The sequence below is a fragment of the Sinohyriopsis cumingii genome, chromosome 11 (genome assembly GCF_028554795.1).
Source record: "Sinohyriopsis cumingii isolate HCF-2022 chromosome 11, ASM2855479v2, whole genome shotgun sequence".
In the NCBI taxonomy this organism is placed as follows: Eukaryota; Metazoa; Mollusca; class Bivalvia; order Unionida; family Unionidae; genus Sinohyriopsis; species Sinohyriopsis cumingii.
The window spans coordinates 49350762-49375417 of NC_142971.1; the positions used below are offsets into that span (position 1 = coordinate 49350762).

General features: G+C 35.4%; 1 protein-coding gene across 1 annotated transcript in view; it reads left to right on the forward strand.

Moving 5' to 3' along the window:
• Positions 1-1533: 1533 nt before the first annotated feature.
• LOC149788417 (actin-related protein 8-like) overlaps positions 1534-24656 on the forward strand; it is a 39538-nt gene continuing 16415 nt past the window's right edge. Inside the window, exons 1-7 of the mRNA XM_089974383.1 lie at positions 1534-1700; positions 2577-2747; positions 4934-5044; positions 17274-17378; positions 20368-20541; positions 20791-20901; positions 23222-23337. Of these exons, the coding sequence (XP_089830509.1) occupies positions 1641-1700; positions 2577-2747; positions 4934-5044; positions 17274-17378; positions 20368-20541; positions 20791-20901; positions 23222-23337 (848 nt within the window). The 5' untranslated portion in view covers positions 1534-1640. The remainder of the gene's footprint in view (positions 1701-2576; positions 2748-4933; positions 5045-17273; positions 17379-20367; positions 20542-20790; positions 20902-23221; positions 23338-24656) is intronic.

A 24656-nucleotide genomic window follows, 5' to 3' on the forward strand; every position in this document is an offset into this window, starting at 1 on the left:
TTTGAAAGTAATCAGTCTTTATATAACATTCAGATACCAATGATGAAATGTCTATGCTGTTTGCATCCTCGCAACTTGGAACGTAGATTATGAAAATGTTACAATAAAATGTCAATTTATAGTAATGTCTTCTGATCATTTGAAAATTTTCAAACTAATTGGCTTTTTTATAGCATTCAGATACCAGTGGTTAAAACATATATGTCGTAAAGGATACAAATATACTTTTTTTGTGTGTAAACAGTAAATTTACAAACCCCACAAAAACAGAACATTTTTGTTATTGATATGAACATGTGGCCCACAAGCTCTAGCATAGGTACCAGTATAATTATCCTTTTACCAAAGAGGTTTCTTAATAATAAATGTTATTTGTTGAAATTTTGCATATCAGTTTTGATAGCATTTTTTTTACTAGTAGGAATAATAATAATAATAATGAGGACTTTGTATAGCGCCTAATCTTTAGAAGCTCTAAGCACTTTACAACATTAGACAACACCTATAAGATAAAAAAAAATTAATATTATTACAAAAACAAACACCATGAAATTAGAAAAACATTAAAAAATAAAAAACATGCTGACAATAAAATTCTGAAATTAAACTAGATATATTGACAACTCCACTATTGTTCAAAGCTCATACAGTCTGTAAGTCAGGAATTTTTTAAAAACAATGATGACTTACAAAAAGTCAGGTCCATGAAAATTAATTTGTGAGAATTTTAATTTAAGTGAGTAATAAATGTGACTTATCAATCAGTAGTTAATTTAAAATATGAGAATTTAATTTAAGGCTATAATTTTTGGTTCTCGGTCGCAATGACCTCTAACTTTAAAAGTAATTTTAAACCATATTTTTCTCCAACTACTTTATAATTTCTTAGTTTTTTAATGGTTTAAATTCTCTGATCTTTTCAATAACAAATTATCAGTATTATCTTCTTGCTTTTGTTGTTGTTAAACTTATTTATTCTCAAACAGAAAGAGAAAGAAATGAACAAACATACTGGTGACATGGAGCAAAATATTATGCAAAGCCCATGGCATACTTACACTTATACAAATAACAAAAGCATATCTCCTGTTATTTAGTTGCAATCATATGATTATGTGAATCCCAGTTAGTATATATAAAGTTGTAACAATTATAAGTTGTTTTAGGTATAAGACAATATTCATCTTTATCTTACAGTTAAGTGGTTGGGCAGGCATAGTCGCACTGTGGTGAATTATGTACTTGGGTGAAGGAAGTTTGTGAACAAGTTACAAACGGGTTAAAATAACACAATTTGTAAATGCTAACACTTGGGACCTACAGCGCCGATGCAGACCTTGGCGGTTTAAATGGAAGAGGCTTTGTAAATTTCCTGACATTATGTTTACATACATGTTATTCGCCCTGATAAACAATAATGATAGTACTATCTTAAATCAAATCAACGTTTCGGTTCCGGACAGACGTTGCTAATTTCTACACTTGTCCGCTGTTGTAGAATAAGTGCAGGTATTTATCTGCGTATTAAACAGTCCCTTATTTTGGAACTGTAAAATACACGGCAGGCGGACGAGATGGTTCACGAACTTGACGAAGCGTAGTTCTATCGGTTAATTTAATTGTTGCTTTTAGCAAAAGAAATGCCACCAACACCGTCTAAAAGACTCTATACACAATCTACTTCAGAATCTGTGACAGAGGTACTGAGGATTATAAATGATATAGATCCACCAATCCACTCACCCCACAAGATTCAGCACATGTCGAACTTTGCGTACATTTTCTCGCCGGCACTTGATTCAGTGGAAATTGACGATAATATTTTTCCCAATGAACAGTTATTGGGGAGGATGTTATCAGTAGTTTCCTCCCAGAATCGATTGCCCATTTTTTATATATAATAAATAATACTGGATAACTTAACATAATGTTCGCACACTCTGAACAAGCGAGTAAAATAAAATAACTCTGAATCGAAATCATGGTCTTATATAGTGGTAAGTCCTATTTCCGCAGCCTTTAATGATTTATGTTCAGTTTTGTCACCATACATAAAGATTAATAACATGTATGTAACCATAATGTCGAGAAATTTACAAAGCCGCGAATAACAGATATGAAGGATAACTGTTGAGGTAGTCTTATAATGTAAAACATCGACTCTAATATTTGGTCGCTCCCAAAACATAAATAGCAGGGTCGATGTCTTACATTGTAGGACTACTGTTGAGGAATTGTAGATTACCAGTAAATGTACAAATTTTGGTGTGTATGGAGGGAGCCTATTTAGATTGTTAAACTGATAAGTTTTATTTCATTGTCGGTTCTTGGATTAGTAGTTATAATGGAAGTTAATAGACTGTCATCTCTTCAAACTTATAAAAGCTGTGTTCCAGATATGGGGCATACAATTAAAGTTTGGGGTTTACTATAAATATGCTATGTAATGTAACATAAGTATATAATAAATCATAATTATTAATGGACTTATTACAACCTGTAACCTTTATAAACTTTCCAGACTTTTCTGTCACAGTAGTGTCCAGGTAAGGAAAGATTTATTTATTTAATTACAGCCAATCCAGGTGAACACAGTAGTTATAATTCACCCTGGATCACTAAACTTAAGAATAGGACGGGCTTCAGATACATTTCCGGTCACCATCCCACACTGTATTGCTCGCAAGAAGAAGGATGCCTCAAGTCCAGATTACAAGTCTTCATGGATGATCCGGTCAGAGAGTATGGTCAGTAAAATGTCCAGAATGTTCATTCCTAGCTCAGATCATGGTTTATCTTTATCTTGTATTGATCATAAAAATACTTGACCTGTAGACTGTCATCACAATTTATCATTCTTTGCACCAGATATTGTTCCTTACATTAGATATCATTCTTTACTTTAGATATTGTTTCTTTTTATTATTACTGTAAAAAATGACTTAAAAGTACTATGCACTGCACTCCACTAAATCTTGATTTAACCAGATCAGATAGTCCAGAAGGCCAGTTTATTGGTTTATTTATTTTCTCTCTAGCTTGTTACCAATGTTTGTACAACAAGGACTACATGTATTGTCAGATAAAACTAGTTTAAGAGGACTATATTAAACAGCTTAACCATCAAAATGAGCGATAAATGGAAAGGAAAGATTGGAGAGAAGTGAGAAGCAAGGCAACATAATGGATTTCAAACAACAGCTGGGTTATGTTTCATGATTAAAAGGTCTATTGGATCTATGATCTAAATATTAAAGATGGACTTATAATAATATTTTATATAATTGTTGAAATTTTAATAAATTGCATGTTTAGAGTAGTAGAAATAGTACATTATACGCTGAAACTTGGAGATGTTAAATATGCCCCAAAAGTCGAAGTTGTACATTATACGCTGAATCTTGGAGATGTTAAATATGCCCCAAAAGTCGAAGTTGTACATTATACACTGAACCTTGGAGATGTTAAATATGCCCCAAAAGTCGAAGTTGTACATTATACACTGAACCTTGGAGATGTTAAATATGCCCCAAAAGTCGAAGTTGTACATTATACACTGAACCTTGGAGATGTTAAATATGCCCCAAAAGTCGAAGTTGTACATTATACGCTGAATCTTGGAGATGTTAAATATGCCCCAAAAGTCGAAGTGGTAGATTATACGCTGAACCTTGGAGATGTTAAATATGCCCCAAAAGTCGAAGTTGTACATTATACGCTGAACCTTGGAGATGTTAAATATGCCCCAAAGGTCGAAGTTGTACATTATACACTGAACCTTGGAGATGTTAAATATGCCCCAAAAGTCGAAGTAGTACATTATACGCTGAACCTTGGAGATGTTAAATATGCCCCAAAAGTCGAAGTAGTACATTATACGCTGAACCTTGGAGATGTTAAATATGCCCCAAAAGTCGAAGTAGTACATTATACGCTAAACCTTGGAGATGTTAAATATGCCCCAAAAGTCGAAGTGGTAGATTATACGCTGAACCTTGGAGATGTTAAATATGCCCCAAAAGTCGAAGTTGTACATTATATGCTGAACCTTGGAGATGTTAAATATGCCCCAAAAGTCGAAGTGGTACATTATACGCTGAACCTTGGAGATGTTAAATATGCCCCAAAAGTCGAAGTAGTACATTATACACTGAATCTTGGAGATGTTAAATATGCCCCAAAAGTCGAATTAGTACATTATACGCTGAACCTTGGAGATGTTAAATATGCCCCAAAAGTCGAAGTTGTACATTATACGCTGAACCTTGGAGATGTTAAATATGCCCCAAAAGTCAAAGTTGTACATTATACACTGAACCTTAGAGATGGGTAACTATGCCCTGAATGTTATATTATACACTGAACCTTGGAGAATGGTAACTATACCCCAGATCGAGATGAACTGTTCTTACCAAAACACTTTTCTGTACTTCAGCTAAGATGAATAATGTATATAATGTAACAATCACTTTTGTATATATGCACATATGCACACACACACTTATGTATGGTTTATTTCCATATTGATGCTTAGTAGTAGTGCAGAAAATGTATTCAAAAAATGCCTGAAAACAGACTCCAAACACAAGTAAGCTTTACTTCAAGTATTAAGAATGTATAAATATATATATATATATATATATATATAATCATAACAGAAACATAAAAGCACACTGAAAAGATAGCCAGGAAGGAGGCAAAACAACAACTTATTCTGAAGCTACACCATCATCTTCCATAGACGGATGGATGCCAAGAAGAATAGAATCATATGTATGTTTTTTAGTAGATTCAAATAAAGATGCATAGTAGCATCTTATTAAAATATAAAATCTTTTTTGAAAATCTTAGTTAAGAATACATGTAGTTAAAAGCCTGGTTGTCTCTCCAGCATATTAAAACAAATCTGTGGTCTGTCTTTATGTCTGTCCAGTATGGAGAAATGAAGCAGCAGCAGAAGTTGGCTCTAAAACTAGCAGAGGATACTATGGCCAGCAAACCTATGTCCAGTGGGGAATACAGACAGCCTATAGCACCCAGACAGGTATGCTTTACTATTCTGTACCATATGTACCTACCTATATATTCAGTGAGAATTAAAGACCTGTAGTATGCAGATCTATTTTACTTACTCCCATGCATATTAAAGTCTGTTTCATTATTCTATGCCATGTTTACCCATTCCCACATTTTTGTCTCATACAATATCTACTACAAATGAGAGATGTTTGGATGCAGAGGGATAGACAGCAGCAGCCAGCTCAGCAACAACAGACTTTTAAGCAACGATTCGTCAGATGGCTACAGACATATCTTTCTCAAAGGCAATTTAATACGGTTGAAAAGAAACAAGCCTTCTAATACAACCAGTAACTTATTATCCCCACTGTTCTAGTTGATGTCAGACTTCTCCATTTTTATGATGCTTGGATCAGTTATTGCCTGAACAATAAATAGGTAATGGAAGTAGCTTTCAAGTGGCTATATATTTCAGTTACCCCTTTAATGATAGGATTCTGACAGATCCTGTGATCATGGAGATTTTAATGGAGGAGGTCATTTCATTACTCTTGAGGCAGGGAGAGTTTGTGAACCAGACTCTCCTAGGTTCTATTCAGGTCCTTTCCTTGCATCAGAGTCAATGGAAAACTCAGACTGGTGCTAGACCTCAGCAGGCTATACAGAGCTAAATAAAATCTGATAGCCCGATGCCCGCGTCCCCTCTAATTTTAGTTCAGAACCATCCTGTATTCCAAGTGAGGTGCCTGTCGAAAAAGAAATAGTTGGCCTGATGAAACTTTGATCACACTGATGAAATGAGTAAATGTACTTTCAAGATGTTGACATACATGCCATAACACGGCACAGTCTAAATCAGATTACCACTATCCTTCATGAAATTGAGATCTGATTTTAATCAAATGGAAGCTTTGCTAAAAGTGCTATTTTATACTCCCAAACCCCCAGACATGGTTGTGTTTCGAGAAAATACAACTTTCAGTAATCTTTAAAGAAACTATTCCTTGGGAAGTTTAAATAGTGGCAAGTAAAGGAAAAGAGGTCAGGCATAAAATCAAAGTTTCACATTAACTGGCTGACAATAGCTAGTGAGATGTGTTGAACATTTCATTGGGTGAACCCATTATAGGTAAATCAAAGAGATGATAGATGTGTGTACAAGAACAAAATTTATTATATATTTTTGCCTTGAATGAGAATTAAGCTGCTATGTATTATATTTTTGACAAGTTTTTGAACAGCGGCGATGTTCTTTGAAGTCGGATTTTACTGATATATAGAATGTGATGTGATGTGATTTGGATTTTTAACATAACTTTAATGATTTTTAACGTAACTTTAACAATTTTTCAGTCATATCGCTATGATGTTTGAAGTGTGGCAGTTTATAGTGATGTCTAGCACTGGGGCATCATGCCGCAGACATGTAGCATGATGTCCCACCCAGTCACATTATCCTGACACCAGGCTGACCAGTCCTAACACTAACCTCTTAATGCTGGGCGCCAAGCGAGGCAGCTGTTAGTACCATTTTTATAAGTTTGGGCTTGTGGAAATTCCAGCATACCTGTCAACTTTTCAAAAGCCAAGTAGGGAGATCAGATAATAAAAATAGTGAGATTGGGACATAAAATAGGTTGGTTTTTATGCAGCATTTTTTTAATCACCGGTTTCAATAAATATTTAGCGATCGTCAAGGTCCAATATTTAGCAATCATCAAGGTCCAGTAGGGGTGAAGGACGTGCCAGAGACACCCACATAAACTTTTTGGGTGGGGTGACACGTTGCGGGCAGCCATGAAATTTTATGGATGTAAGCAAAAGCGTGTTCAAAGGTGAAATTGGGTGAGACGGCTATTACCCCCAACCTCATGGCCCAATGTGCAAGCACCCATGGGATGTGCCATTTCTCCTTGTGAGACGCCTTACTTTTCCCTAGGACAAGCCCCCATTTTCATATTATGGTCAGTTGTGGTTAAACTGCATAATAGCTGAATGTTTGAATTAAGTACACGAGCATAAGACCAATGTAACCAATTAACAATTAATCCTTATCAGTGTATTTATCTTATGAAAAGGATTGCCCTTCGGACATACTTTCAAAGAAACCATGTGCTATAGTGTGTGTATATAAGCAGCAATTGATTGGCAAATAAATGATGCCATATTTTGTTGTAACTTACAATGCCTTTGGGCTTAATTTTAACCGGTCAAATCTGCAGACACAAGTTACTGTACATGTGGCAACTGTCTTTCACACATTTATTCCTCACCTTATTTCCTTAGGTATAACTCTTAGGCATGTAACACCGTTTACTAAATAAAATATTTACTCTGAATTAGTTCTTTGGGGGCACATATACTGTGTGGTATATTTTGTTTTATTCCTTCTTTTAATTTAATGATGGTAATTAAAGTTTACATAAACTGTGAATCAGAGGTGGGCAAACTTTCCAGTGCAAGTACCACATACACAAATTTACACCTTGTCGTGGGCCGCATAGTTCATTAAGTAAAATAGTTAATATTTGAAATAGCAAAAACAAAAGGACTGGTTTTTCTAAATAACATGATATTTAATTTTCAGTTGTTAATATGTTGTTAATATTTGAAAACTTAAACTTCAAAAGAAGCACATATATTTAGTAAACAGAGTAACATAAACAGAGTCAGTGCGAATGATGACTTGTTCCTAAGCCGCATGAAAGCCCTTGGTGGGCTGCATGCAGTCCATGGGCCATAGATTGCCCACCCCTGCTGTAGAGGAATGCCAGGTGTTTACTAGCTGAGTTTCTTTCGCAGAAGTGGAGATGCAGTTTTGTTTGCAGAGAAAATTACACTGCATTCATAGTGATCATTCATGGGATTGAAACTAATTGGTGATAATAAAAAAATTATTTGACTTTTTCAGTATAGTATTGTTGTAGGGGTTTAACAAATCTGAAATTTACATGAATAATGTTTAATCTTAGCATTTTGTTTACTGAAGAAATTTTTTCTTAGTGTGATATTAATTATTTTTTCACAGCAGTATTTACAAGTGATAAAATAGAATATGGCATCTTTTGATTGCATATGATATATCTGTTTATGTATGGGTATATATTTTTTTTGAGAAATGAAAATTGACATAATATAATAATCAGAAGTTCTATACAAAAAAATTGGGAGATATTATGAGTTCAGGAGGTAGATGTGAAAATACCTTCGAAATTGGGAGGTTTTTCTCTCGACAACCCGGGGTTGGGTGTCTCTTGGTTTGCGAGTTTACAGATATGAACTCTCCGGGCTTGTGGAATTTCAGTCAGGGCTTGTGAGTTTATTTATGTCACCAGCTTGGGGCCTGTGTTGAAATTTTATTTATTTGAGCACTGCTATACAATTCACATTAGTGCAGGCATTTGAGATAGAAATGTGCCTGTCGGTTTGCCTTTCCATAAAAAGAGATGAGTTTGTGATCATTGTTAATCTGACCAATGCATACTTCCATGTCCATATCCATCAGCCCTTCTTTTGCATTATGAGGAACAGTTTAATATCTAGCTCTACCTTCCAGCTCATGAAACAAGTAATGCTGTTGTTCAGGACTGCCTCATTAAACATGACTTCCTTGTATCTGGAAAACAGCTTTCATAAACATACACGTTTAGTTTTCCTTTGCTGTGGGGAAGGAAACAACTTTATCTCACTGAGCTTTCATGAGATCTCATTCATCTCCCTCAAATAAAAATTGCATGATTATCAGCCTCTCAGTGTCAGGAAATGGGTTTCTGCAGCTCCTGAATTTGCTAACTATAGCAGTGGGTTTGATTCCCTATATCTCTATGTACCATTTGCAACAGGCATTGTTTCTCAGTGGGTTTGATTCCCCATATCTCTATGTACCATTTGCAACAGGCATTGTTTCTCAGTGGGTTTGATTCCCCTATTCTATATGTACCATTTGCAACAGGCATTGTTTCTCAGTGGGTTTGATTCCCCAATTCTGTATGCACCATTTGCAACAGGCATTGTTATTCAGTGGGTTTGATTCCCCTATTCTATATGTACCATTTGCAACAGGCATTGTTTCTCAGTGGGTTTGATTCCCCAATTCTATATGTACCATTTGCAACAGGCATTGTTTCTCAGTGGGTTTGATTCCCCTATTATATATGTACCATTTGCAACAGGCATTGTTTCTCAGTGGGTTTGATTCCCCTATTATATATGTACCATTTGCAACAGGCATTGTTTCTCAGTGGGTTTGATTCCCCATTTGTATATGTACCATTTGCAACAGGCATTGTTTCTCAGTGGGTTTGATTCCCTATTTCTATATGTACCATTTGCAACAGGCATTGTTTCTCAGTGGGTTTGATTCCCCAATTCTATATGTACCATTTGCAACAGGCATTGCTTCTCAGTGGGTTTGATTCCCCTATTCTATATGTACCATTTGCAACAGGCATTGCTTCTCAGTGGGTTCGATTCCCCTATTCTATATGTACCATTTGTAACAGGCATTGTTTCTCAGTGGGTTTGATTCCCCTATTCTATATGTACCATTTGCAACAGCATTGTTTCTCAGTGGGTTTGATTCCCCATTTGTATATGTACCATTTGCAACAGGCATTGTTTCTCAGTGGGTTTGATTCCCCTATTCTATATGTACCATTTGCAACAGGCATTTTTTTCTCAGTGGCACCCATTTTAAGATCATCTAAATTTGTCTTGATCTTTATCGAAAGAAAATAATTTCTGCATTAGTTGTAAGACAAGCAGGAATTTCTTAAGAGAATCCTAAGCCAGATGTCATAGTTTGTATGGACACCTGTTGTCCAGCTTGGGGTGAGGTGTTCACTGTTGCATCACTTCATCATGATAAGCATCAACTGGAGACTACTGTGAAAGCTCTTTATAAGCCTTTGAAAATGAAGGCTGTAATAAATGCTTTTCAATTCTACTGAGATAACCTGTGCAGGAAAGCAGCCCTTATAATGTCAGATTGTTTAGTCCTGGCACAAGATAATGGTCAAGATTGGACATATTCATGGCAGAATGAATGTGTTTGTCAATCCTCTGTCAAGAAGGGTCAGTCTCTTCACACTGAGTTTCCCTTCATCCTCTGTCAAGAAGGGTCAGACTCATCACACTGAGTTTCCCTTCATCCTCTGTCAAGAAGGGTCAGACTTGTCACACTGAGTTTCCCTTCATCCTCTGTCAAGAAGGGTCAGTCTCTTCACACTGAGTTTACCTTCATCCAGTGTCAAGAAGCTGAGTTTCCTTTCATCCTCTGTCAAGAAGGGTCAATCTCTTCACACTGAGTTTCCCATCATCCATCATTCATTCAGCAAATTTCAACACTTTGGGGGCTTCCAAGGATGGATCTCTTTGTGACAAGGTGAAATCACAAATGACCTACCTTTGTCTTTCCAATCTTGCACACAGAAGTTTGGGTGCTGGATGCTCTGGCACTCAATTGGTAGGATTTGAGGCTATAATCTTCCCTCAGACTGTTCTGATTCCTAGAGTCATTCACTCAGGGTACATGTCATGAGTGAACAATTTGCTTGATCTAGTGATAGATGTCCCAGTACCCTGCATAAAAAGGAGTTTCAGAACCACAACAACGTTGAAATGTTCATTGTCTCCAAGATTGTAAACTTCTGCACCAAAATATTATCAAACTTTTCGTTTCTACACTAATTCAGAGTCTGGCTATTTGTAAATTACCAAACCAAGACTAATTCAATCTGTTTGTTTTTTTCTTCAGAGTTTTTATAAGCTCTGAAGGAAATGAATGTAGAGCTGGCTTAGGTGGCCTGGTCCAGTTTTGTAACTTGGCCCCTGTAAAATTTCTTAACTTAAGGCTATGATGTGATTTTTTTCAGCTATTATTGTTTACTAATTAAAGATATGGATATATTTGTGAACTAGGTGTTTTGGGTTTGTGTTCTTGAAATTGATGGCAGGCATGTACACCTTCCACAGCTACTCTGCAGTATGTTGATAGTGAAATACCAATAGTCGGCTGGGAAGAAGAGCTAGCCTCCATAGCATTAAACACATGGGTTTGGGGCAAGTAGTATATCTCAAGAATGGCTTGGATGACAACTATTTTCAGTTGCATCAACCTGTTTAGTACACACTGTTTTGCAGAATTGTCACCTGGGAAAAGGGCTTGTGTTTGCACTGTGAGCATTACATGGTGTCAAAAATGACCTTCGGACATGAAAATTGTAGGTATAAATTTGGGGTTGGGGTGCATAGGCTTCTGCTATGACCTGCCATTGACTTCTCAGGTCAAGTGGATACTATTCCTATCCTTTTTTAAAATATAAGTATAAAAATATATGGACTTTTTGACCTGACTTGTGTATTTGATTTTGTATGACTTTTTTATACTAAGTCGCTGATTGCAGCATTAATTTGTACACAGAAACCCACCCCAGCTCCCTTAGATACACATGTTGTGTCAAGCTATTTTTAACTTCTGAACCAAACAATTTACATTGTTCTTGCGCACTTTACTGGTTTAGTTTTCGGTTCAGGTTTGGGTTCGGTTTCTTTGCTTCTCAATATATATACAGTTCATAATTGGTTTGGTTTTTGGTTCAAAATCAACATCTCTCTCTCTTTCTCTAGTATTAAAATAAAGATGATGAAATATAGAGAAGGAGAGCGACTATGATTATCCATATGCCTGCTCTCTCTCTCTCTCTACCATTTAAAAATAGAGATGATGAAATACAGAGAGAAAGAATAAAAAGAGAAAGAACAAAAAACAAGAACATATGGAGGAGAAAATTAAATTGTGTGCAACATCATGTACTGATTTGTGCGATGACGGTAATATATATTCTCAGTGTTAACACACAACTCCATTCTCGTTAGATTAAATTCTAAGTTTTTGTAGTAAAAGAGATGAGCACAAACATAACTACTGCTGTTAGAGAGCTTGTTGTTGTTGTAGGGTTTAACGCCATTTTTCAGCACATGGCTATACATGGCGGCCAGTATTAATGGTGGAGGAAGAACCCGGGGAAACCCCCGGAAAGAACCACTGACCCATGAGAAGCTACTGGCAAGCTTTCTCACATACCCACATTGGCCAAATCCGAGACTCGAACCCACGCAGACAGAGGTGAGATGGCAGTGATCCGTAACGGAAAGCACTTTAGACCACTCGACCACTTGGGGCCCTACTATTAGAGAGGTACAAATACTGTAGAGCAAAACATGCGCGTTGGTCTATTGTTACATTTGGGTTCAAAGGACACACAAATGCCAAGTAAGGGTCCTACAGCTTTATGTAAAATAAAGCTAAAATCTTCACAAAAACTAAAACCCAGTTTTTTAAAATATAAATGCCCTTATTTCCCTGCAATAATTTTTATCCCCTGAGTAGTTTCCTTTTCTAATTCTTCTCATTGTTTAATTAATCCATCTTCTGATTCTGTTAATGGTCCATTTTTAATTATAAGTTCGAAATATTTCACTTGAACCCACTGTTTATGAAGTCTTTTTGCCTTACTAAAGTACTTCATTATATGTTTAATCTCCTTTTTAATCAATTCCCAATCATTCATAATATCTCCAGCATGCTTTTCTTTTAAATTATTTAGGTGTGTGCGAACAGTGCTCACATACTCACTGTCAAGCATGAGAGCACTGTTCATTTTCCACACACCCTGTCCCCACTTAACTGTATTCGTGAGAAACAAGTCAAGTAAAACCAATTATGATCAGAAATTTGTTCCTGTATGATAACTCATTTTTTAATTGCATTAATTTGCCCTCCTGATATATAGAATGTATCTAAACAGCTTTCTTTATTATTATCATATTTATATGTATATTCCCTACTCTTATTAAGTTAGGTTCTACAAGCATCTATTATTAAATTGTTAGTTTTTATAAATATTTGGATCCATTTATGCAGTTTTTTATCAGATTTTGTGAGTCCTTCGCTTTTATCTAATTCTGTCATTATCCAATTAAAATTGCCTCATATTATGAAAGGTTCTAAAGAATATCACTGAATATAGTGATTTGCATTGGTAATGAAGTTAATTTTCCTTGGATTTATGCCTCCCGAGGGTACATATACATATGTTGAAAATATTCTATATGTTCATTTTTATATTTCCAGTCAATGAGTCAGGTACTTTAAAGCACCCCTTTGAATGCCATCTGTTATGAGTCTTTGCTTTTAAAATAAGTAACAGAAAAGAGTGAAGACAACAAGTGTTGTAAAATTTAGCAAATAATTTATTTCTCTAGACTGCAAAGAAAAGATAATAAGAATTTTTTTATATGGTATTGCGAATTCAATCTAAATTATAATCCAAGAATTAAAACAAAAGTCCTATCAATGAAAAGTTCTAAGTGAATCACAGTTCAAATCCTGATGAAAATCCAAGATGGAAGGCGATGACATGTGCAGTAGTCAGTATTGTACTGATGTGTCAACAATCTCTTGTTGAATCACAGAAAATATTCCAGTTTTTGAATTCTGTATAAATTCCGGTAAATATCTTTGTCCAATAGTTATCAGAGCACTTTAGTATTTCCAGCAAAAACAATCACTTGAAATTCAATAATTTGAAGAAAATAGAAATTCAGCCCTAATCTGGACATAACCATAAAACAACTTGACTTCACAAGTGTTAAGGCACGACTAATTGAATTCTTATCATAACATCAGTTATAAGACTATCTAAACCACAAAACATTCCCAGATGGGGGTCAAGAGTTCATCCTTCTGGAAAAAATAGAAGTTTGTTTACAAATTAACAAGTGTCCCACATAACGTAGTCCATGTATGACCTTGACTCAACTAAGTGATTCTTACTCTGAGAAAGAATTTTTAAATTTAAAAAAAGTTGTTTCTCGAAACTGTCACTGATTTTAAGGTCAGCAACTTGATACAGTGTTTCTATTATTAGGTATTTATATCAATGAAATAAATTTAAAATATCAAGTCAGACAGAACTGAGCTTAATTCTAAACAAAATCAAGTCCAGTAAACAATATTACACTACATTAACAGGTACCGGTAATGGAATAACAAATATTTTAATACTAATAGACAAACAATTAATTTAAATATACATAACACATCATCTTGTGGTCCCACACACACACCTGACATTTTTACACTGGCTTTTTAGGGAGAAAAAGTTAGCGCCAGTTACTATCAGGTTCTATTGTTCCATGATTTTTAACACATTCACATACCTGCTGGGGCCCCGAGTGGCCGAGTGGTCTAAAGCGCTCTTCGTTACGGATCACTGCCATTTCACCTCTGTCTGCAGTGGTTCGAGTCTCAGATTCAGCCAATGTGGGCATGTGAGAAAGCTTGCCAGTAGCTTCTCGTGGGTCGGTGGTTCTTTCCGGGGTTTTCCGGGTTTTTCCTCCACCATTAATACTGGCCGCCATGTATAGCCTATCGTGCTGAAAAATGGCATTAAACCCAACAACAACAACAACAACAACATACCTGCCATATTCCCAGTGTAGGGGATTTAAGGAACTTAGTTGCTGAAAATTAAAATTTGAAAGAAAAAGGAAAATGACTGCATTTAATATATTTACAAACCAACAATAGTTGGTGGATTTATTATGACATTGTCTAATAGCATAACCAGACATGTGCCCACACATAATCGCAGCCTCACGGACAGTAAGTAAAAATATATACCAAGTTTCTTTCTTTAAAATTCATTGGACAGTGGAATATTTTCTTAATTAGCTAGTCTTTGCTGCTGTCAATAATTGTGGGGGAGGGGGCAGATGTCATTTGTGTTAATCTTGTAAGTCATTTGAGACTGGTTAGTAACATTGTTCAGACTCCATCAAAAATCATGTTGCATTATTTGCAGCATAGAAAAATGGTCTTTTTGCATCTACATTGCAGTGGGTTATTGGCAGACATGCTAGGTGGTGTTGCTATGTCGATGGCCATAGACTCCAGGATGACTAATGTCACTATGGTGTTTGCAGAGTTTTCCCTTGTTGTTGTCCAGTTCTGAAATTTAGTTTGGCTGGGCTCCTCTTTTTTCAGATGGCTCATCTTTTCCTAAATTAAAACTGCATTTCAACAATTTGCTGTAAAAAAAAACAAAAGAACCACACATGTACACTAACAAAATAATTGTGTTTTGTGTTTTGTATATGGAGTGAAATCCAACTTCAAAGAAGCTATGCTGCTGATCACAAATTTAATAATGATGGCCTTAAATTTCTTACTTAAGGCAGTGGCATGTAATAACTTTTGTTCTTCAAACACATATCTCTATGACTACCTAATTCAACCAAATTGGGTCATTCCATTTTGTGTAATTTTGTGTAATTTACCTATACAAATTATCCTAACGGACTTTCCCACATCATTGTTCAATTTGACTTGACATGGCATCATGCTAGTAGTTTTCAACCATTTAATTAATGTGAAATGGTGGTTGCTTATCTCTTGTGTGCTTTACCTTTTAATTGATAATCAGCTGTATAACCTACCCCAATGGTAGTTTACATGGGCTGTAATAAGGACTTAGTTTACATGGGCTGTAATTAGGACTTAGTTTATGTGGGCTGTAATTAGGACTTAGTTTACATGGGCTGTAATTAGGACTTTTCACTATTTATACAGACTACATGCTTTGCACATATATAGTGGTGGTTTAAAGACACGATTATGGGAGTCAAAAAGGGAAGCTGCGCAGCACTTGGTCCATGTTATCAAATTTTATTTGAGACACACAGAATGCTGAAATGTCATTTTTCTCCCCATTACGGTAGGAAAGGATATAATCACTTTAACCCAAGCATAATGACTGAAGTGGGTAATATGCTTAGTATATTCCGAATTTTCGCAGGTTCACATATGCCTTCTGAGAATTTATGTTCATGAGATCAGAGCAGACTTGGTAGTACAGTAATACCTCGAACATTTGCGAGGTTAGGTTCCAGAACCAGTCGCGGATCAGGAGGAATCACGAATGTTTGGTACGAGTCACTAAAAATGCTTATTTCTAGGGTTTAAACCCTAAATATGACCCAAAGCACTTTAATTTCATTTAAAAGTTAGCTTAATACATTACCCTTAAAAAGAGAAATAAATGGTTGACGTAAAAATAGAGTACAGTATCGCCTAATGGGTATTTGCATCACTAGCGCATTTACAGTATGGTACATGTATACTAATATTACCCCTATACTAATTCATTGGCTGCCGTTTTCTTTTGCACTCACAGTAAGGTAAAACCAAGTAACGAATGGGACTGTAAGCTTAATGACTGACGTTTTCTTTGTCATTGTCAGGAAGGTAAACTAGGTAAACTTCATATGTCACAGAAGTCATATAACGAAGGTACAATTCAATAAAATGAAGAAAACATGTACGTAGAGGGTGCCAATGAAAATTTCACGAATCCGTGAATTCGCGAAACCAGAAAAGCGAATGCACGAGGTATTACTGTATGTAGTATCACTTTTCAACGCTATGTTTTGATCCATGATATAACAGAAGGTGTTGGCTGATAACCACCAGACCAGTCTGAGGTCTGGTCAACCTACTCATGGTCATGGGTTTAGTGCATTCAGTGCATTTGCCCATATATTTCTTGCTGAATAACATAAAGTCATTCTTTTTCATTTATCTTAGTGTCATGGTCATATGTTTTTTGCCATTTTGGTTGTGCTGTGTTCATATTGGAAGTGTGGTCTATCCCTCTTTTAGAGAATTTAGAAATTCATCTATAGAACGTTGATGTTAGAGGTTCAATTCTCATACATTTTTTCCTCCTTTCTACTTGCTTCGTGTCAAGGGAATTGGAAGATTTGTTTAAAGAAAGGTTTTTAATTTTTTTTAATAAATTAAGTTCCTCTGAGAATACCTACCCCAATCACATGACTAATGAACTGTCCCACACCTTGCAAAGGTGAAAACAATGATGTTTCACTCAACTTTATCTGGTTATTACTGGTCCCATCAGGTGATTTTATGGGGATTTGATGGGTTTCCTTCCTTTGCCTATAAGTTCTATATATAAATGAAAGATTAAACTTTTGTTTCTCTGGACTTATTGGATTCAGGCAGTTGCGAAGCTTATATTTGGGTATATGTTCCCTGAGAAACACAATTTACTAAAAATTTGTTTTAAGAAATAAAGAGATATGTCTACTTCAGATTTTTTTCCTAATTCCAAATATGTCTATATTCCAAGTACATGCAACCTAATTTTAATGCAATTAAATAATAATTATTTCAGTACTATGCCTTCAACAGTGCAGTTAAATGTGTGAAAACAGATGTAATCTGCAGCAAGAAGTGGACCAGCACAGACAACCAGTCACCATATATCATAGGAGATGAGGTTTGGGATTTTGCTTTTGTCATTTTATTTGCTGTCTTAGCCACATATTGATTGGGTTTAAAGGATGACGCTACTTCCTTTTATCTTTTGACTTGAATTCCAATTACACATGTAAATATTTATTATCAGTGTCTTGATAACTGGAATCATAATGTTTTGCTTGATTACCATGTCACAAAATATATGTAGAATACATCATTAGAGTCTTTGATGAATTCCTTAAACAAGAATGTTTGAAGGACTCTGCCAGAGCCCCTCAAATTGCTTCCAAAGTACGTACAATGAATGTTTGAAGGACTCTGCCAGAGCCCCTCAAATTGCTTCCAAAGTACGTACAATGAATGTTTGAAGGACTCTGCCAGAGCCCCTCAGATTGCTTCCAAAGTACGTACAATGAACCCTCATCTTAACACCATTAATGGGAGTCATAACATTGATGCATTATTTGGATTGTATCAGCATTATATTGCTTTTCTCAGCATGAAAAATGTAGGTACATTTTTAAGAGTGACTAAGGAATTATTAGCTTCAGTACTACTTAGATCTGATTGCAAACTTTTTAACATTTTGGGTGAGTCAAAATTAGCGATGTTTGTTGGTTGTAATGACTATTTTAACACTTTATTAGCTATATCATGCTGACAAAGTGGGAGCTAAATGCCTTTCCAAAGGACACCAAGGTGGGCAGGCCTGGGTGGGTATTGAACTCATAACCCTTTGATTACAAATCTGACTCTACCAACTGAACTACCATGGTTTATTTGGGTTGTTGACATCTGTGAGAGGATAATCGGAGACCAAACAGCATGGTTGTATTTGAGTGATTCATACACTCTCTATTAGCTGTGCAGTGTGTGTGTATATATATATATATATATATATATATATATATATATATATATATATATATATATATATATATATATATATATATAGACCACACTACATTTGGTCCAGTTCATGTTTTATTGACATAACTATTTAAATTTGGGAAATCAGACCAGACCTATTGACTATTTTGCAGTGCAGTATAGTACACAGTAAGCTGAAATGTATTTGGCACCACATTTCCTTGGTGAGACCCCAGTTCCAAACAAGTATAGCAGTAGAGTTAATGGAAGTATTACATTCCCATTTTTTCTGAGTACACTTCGGCAGAAATTGATACATCCCTTCATTTGTCCATATCCAATACAGTTTAAATTAACCTTGGTGTTAACACTTTTTACTTAACAATATTAAAGATGGGCTTGAAGAAATGGGGATCTCTTGTTTGATTTACACAAAATCTATATTAAAATAGTCACTCATCAATTTGCCTTCTAGAAGTAGTCCTAAATTTTAGGTGAATGATGCTTATTCCGATCATTGTACACTGCTGCTTGTTTCAGACTGTTTTGGGACTCAGGCATGAAAAGTTTGCATTATTATATGACTGCAATAGCTTTCATTTCACACATGTACAGATGTTCCTAGGTGAATTAAGCAATTGAAACTAATCAGTACAGTGCATGATCTCTGCGATATGCAGAATTTCCAGTTTTCAAATAGCATATTGACTTTATGCAGATTATGTCCTCATTACGGAACCCTCAAAGTGATAATTCGTTTCCAGTTTTAATGAGTAACTTATAGGTCAGCAATTGATGTAACAGTTATTAAGATGAATTGATTTACAATTGAGGCTACAGTTATTAAGATGAATTGATTTACAATTGAGGATACAATTATTAAGATGAATTGATTCACAATTGAGGCTACAGTTATTAAGATGAATTGATTTACAATACTACATTTATTAAGATGAATTGATTCACAATTGAGACTACAGTTATTAAGGTGAATTGATTTACAATTGAGACTACATTTATTAAGATGAATTGATTCACAATTGAGGCTATAGTTATTAAGATGAATTGATTTACGATTGAGGATACAGTTATTAGGATGAATTGATTTACAATTGAGACTACAGTTATTAAGTGAATTGATTTACGATTGAGACTACAGTTATTAAGATGAATTGATTTACGATTGAGACTACAGTTATTAACATGAATTGATTTACGATTGAGACTACAGTTATTAAAATGAATTGATTTACAATTGAGACTACATTTATTAAGATGAATTGATTCACAATTGAGACTACAGTTATTAAGATGAATTGATTTACAATTGAGACTACATTTATTAAGATGAATTGATTCACAATTGAGGCTATAGTTATTAAGATGAATTGATTTACAATTGAGACTACATTTATTAAGATGATTTGATTTACAATTGAGACTACATTTATTAAGATGAATTGATTCACAATTGAGACTACAGTTATTAAGATGAATTGATTTACAATTGAGACTACATTTATTAAGATGAATTGATTTACAATTGAGGATACAGTTATTAAGATGAATTGATCTAGACACACATGGAAATATTATTGTCTGCAAGTCCTGGGCATAATATTTCTCAAACTGCCAGTCAGAGTTTGAATTCTTACTTCCTGTAAATGTCTGTAGCCACTTAATTGGAAACAAATATACCACTGACATAAAAGGAAGTGGAAGAACATGTAATTGACACAGTATAAGGGAGAGACTTGTAACACCACCTGATGTGAAACTAATGGTTTTGAATGGATGCTGGTGCTGTGTGTCTCCTGTTGGTATCCATGCAGGCAGCATCAATTAAATTTTGACATATAGAGTGATCTCCCACTTTTTCCCTTTCTGCAGTGAAAGATTGTTTTATAATAAAATGGACATTGGTGAGGGAACAAACTGATAAAAATGCTATACATTTGTGCAGAGTATGTTGACTTTGTTATCATCGATCACCTCATTTGTGAGAGGGCTATTTGAAAATTGGTCATTTTATTTTTTAAAAAGTGCAGAGAAAAGATATCTTTATCATCATCATCTATTATTATTATTAAAATTGTATCTTCGTCATTCATATAGTTTAATCTCCTTCCCTGGTTTAGGCCCTGTATTGCCATCCGAAGTCTGGCTACATTCTGAACTGGCCTATAAGGAGGGGACACCTGAACCTGCACGATGGCCCAGGAGGGTCAATGAGTGCAGTATTGGCTGATCTGGAGGTCATTTGGGGACATGCAATAGAACACTTCCTTGATATACCTCCCAAGGATTTAAAGGTAAAGAGACAGATGGTGTAAAAGCTTTTCATTTTGTTAAGGCAGAGAATATAGGCCTGGGTTAGTTTTATGGTACAATGGGGATATTATTTATGGTCTAAATGATTCAGTTATGCAAGAAAATAATTGAACTGTCTCTCCTTCTGAATATCAGTCTACCTGTACTCCCTGCAATTCATGTGTCCTTTTGTTTCTTAATGCAGTCAGCCGCAACATAGAGCACTTAGAAGTTCTTCTAATATGTTTCAGATCTATAGAGCCATATTGTTGATACCTGATGTGTATGAACACAAGCATGTCAAGGAGTTGATGGGTTTACTGCTGGATCGGCTCGGATTTGGTTCAGCAATTGTACATCAGGTATATTGAGAAACAAATCTTACAGCTTCTTGCACCAACGTAGTCTGAGTTCCAGTTAATAAAATAGTATTATTTTAATAGTTTGTTGTTCCACTACTTTATGTATTCACTTATAAGTCAAGCCCAACAGCAAATTGCACAGACCCTGATCTGACATCGCAGAATGCACCAGCAGATCAGGGTCTTTGTAGTTTGTTAGGATTGATCAGTAGAACAAACAACATATCTCCTGATCTGCAGGTGTTGTTTGCATTTCAACTTGTGAGTGAGTATATATGGTAAATATTTCTTACCTTTTGAATGTTGAAGGCCAGTCTCATACGTAAGTTGCCTATGTCTATAACAGCACTGTTGATTGTATAAATGTGAACATAAACAACTTGTAAGATAGCCAAATTAAATGTTAGGAGGGAAGGTTTTACGAGTCAATGTTCTTAAAATAAGTAACAGAAAAGAGTGAAGACAGCAAGCTTTGTAAAATTTAACAAATAATTTATTTCCCTAGAATACAAAGTGAATGATGAGAACAAATAACTTACGGTTTTAGAAATTAAATCCAAAAATAATCCAAGAATTAAAATACACAAGTCCTATCAATGAAAAGTTCTAAGTGAATCTCAGTTCAAATCCCAATGAAATTCAAGATGGAAGGTGATGACATCTGTAATAGTCAGCATTGTACTGATGTATCAACAGTCTGTTGTTGAATCACAGAAAATATTCCAGTTTTGAATTCCGTAAATTCCAGTGAATGTCTTTGTCCAAGAATAATATCAGAGCACTTTTGAATCTCCAGAGAAAATAATCACTTGAATTCAGTAATTTGAAGAAAATAAAATTTAGCTCAAACTGGTCAGAACTAATACAACTTAATATGTCAAATGTTTTAAGCCCAACTGATTGCTGGACAAAATGTTAACCCCCATCACTTTAAAGGGATACCACTTCATGATCTCGGACATGTTCTGACATCATGGAGGAACAATATTGGACACAACAAGCACCTTTCTGACTTGCTGTCCAATTTCTATTTATCCAGACCATGCTTACTGACATTATTCAATGAGCTACATGCCCAACTACATGCAGTTCTGTCCTGCTTGATTAGCTGTCTTAGTATCACTGCCTGGTTTTATTGTGAAAAATAGGTTGCTGTCACTAGTCTATCAAAAAGTCTCCTTGACTGATACATTGAGGGAGGCAAAGTTCCAAGATAGATATTATCTGAAGATTACAAAGAATATATGCAACAGCCAGATTGGGGTTTTTTTCAGAAAGCAAGACATTACACAAGCATTTGCCACTGGCTTTAAGGGAGTTATAAAATCTGCATACACTGACCTGTCTCAGGAACAGATACTCATGAAAATCCTGGCTAATGAAATGTGTCCAATTTCCAGGAGCCTGGCATACGAACCTAATGTTTCATTTGAGACATAGCGGAACAAGTTGTACGTATGGCATAATAAAATCACTTTCTTCAGCTTCAATCTGAGGGACATGGCCTATCAGAGGAAGGAAATGAACTGCACTGGGCCAGTGATAGATGCACAGACATTACTACTTTGTATTTATGACAGCACAACCTCAGAACCAGTTTGTTTGGGCCACTTTTGGTTGATTAGCTTGGAAAAACTTTAAGGGTGTGACCATAATCAAGTTCAGAATCCCAGTGATCTCCCATGTATATGTATAAACTAAGGTCTCCAACTGAGGAGAATTTCATCCATTAGTATTGCAATTAGACATGTACTGGGCGACACATAGATGTAGGATGGTCAGCATTTCTTCCTCCTCATACATGCTTTCCTAATGTAATGTACTAAAGTAGTGATGGAGAAAGCATATTTTTTTCTAAATTATGTTCCCCTAATAATGCATACCTTATTATATTACCAGTAATCACTCCCCCCCCCCTTCCCTGCAATGCAACCATCCTTTCAGGTTTTACTCAAGTAAATAAAAGCTGGTTTTAAACCAGGTATAATGGTAGCCACCGAGCAGTTAGAAAGGGGAGTTAAACTGTAAGAGTTGCTTCCCTTTGTCTATTGTAATATATAAACCAAAATGTTTATGACCAGGCAGGTATTATTGGAGAATCATAATTAAAAACAATTTGCATTCTAGCTCATATTATAGCAAGAAAACAGAACCCTAAGTACCTCAAACTAATGACTTAAGCTTCATAATACTGAAGCTTAGGTAGGAAATCGATGTCCATTCCATATTGCTTCCAACCACACCAGACTACCAAGTTACCATGATACATAGCTACATTTTGAATGTGACACACTGTAATTCTGGTAATCTTTTGTTACAGGAGTCAGTATGTGCCTCATTTGGGACTGGTGTCAGTTCAGCTTGTATTGTAGATATTGGGGATCAGAAGACTAGCATATGTTGTGTGGAGGATGGAATATCCCTAAAAAATACAAGGTATGATGTTAGTAGTCAGTATAAGCAGTTAGGGTGTGTATGTGTGTGTGTGTGTGTGTACACACACACTCCTAAAAGATTGTTAACTGTTGTTGGTCTTTCATTCTTTTGGGAGCAGTTGGGAATCACTTACACATTTACCACCACCATCTCACTTAATTTAGAACCTGTTTATAGCAACAATAACATGAGCTCATTTACTAGGGTGGAGCAACATTCAGTTGGCATTCAGTCTAAAGAGTGGAACAAGCTTAGTCAGTCAGATAGGATTACCTCATCAATTTGCATAGATCTTGCTCAACTTGCACTTGTTTCATCTGCTTTATGTCTTATCATGACTGTTCAGTTTGTAAGGCATGCCTTTGTTGGGGGCCCCAAGTGGCTGAGTGGTCTAAAGTGCTGTCCGTTACGGATCACTGCCATCTCACCTCTGTCTGTGTGGGTTCGAGTCTCGGATTCAGCCAATGTGGGTATGTGGGAAAACTTGCCAGTAGCTTCTCGTGGGTTGGTGGTTCTTTCCGGGGTTTTCACGGGTTGTGCTGAAAAATGGCGTTAAACCTACAACAACAACAACAATGCCTTTGTTGAATATATTGACAGTTCATGAAACCATACCTATGACTGTTATGATGATGTTCCTACCACTACTTAAAAATTATGTACACATACATTTTTTTAAATCAATAATGAAACTGGACAAACACATGGAATGCTTTGTAAGATGTTCATTAACTTAGAAACTCCACAGTAGTTTATAAACTTGAAATGGTGTTTCTTTAGAATAAAATGTTACTAATTAAAGGTTTTGTTAATAGACATGTTGTTTAAGATAAATAGAATAAGTTCAAAAGATTTGTATCACATTATCAGTAAATCATCTTGAGGCTGTGTGGAGTAACCAACTCTCATCTACTACCATTTAGTCCTAGCAATACCAATTAATAGGTATATCATATATATATATACTGTATTAACAGAAAAAGTCAGCTTAAACAGTCTTCCAAGACAATGATATGGAAATAGATAATAGACACATGCATGTATGCTTACACATTTACCAAGAATGTAAATATTTACAGGCAACAAACTAAGCTGTTTACATATGTACACATTGCAGATTTCTGTCTCGATTATGACCCTGCATCCATCTTCTTTTAATTTATCTACAGACTGACCAATTCCTTAATAAGGTGGCGCTCTTCAGTTTTGTATTTTGCATAGGGTTAGGATTTTAAAGAAAAAGAATTTCCCTGGCTTTCCTCACTGGTTATACTGGCTATTTAAAAAAGACCTTGTATATCTTACATATAATTCAAAGA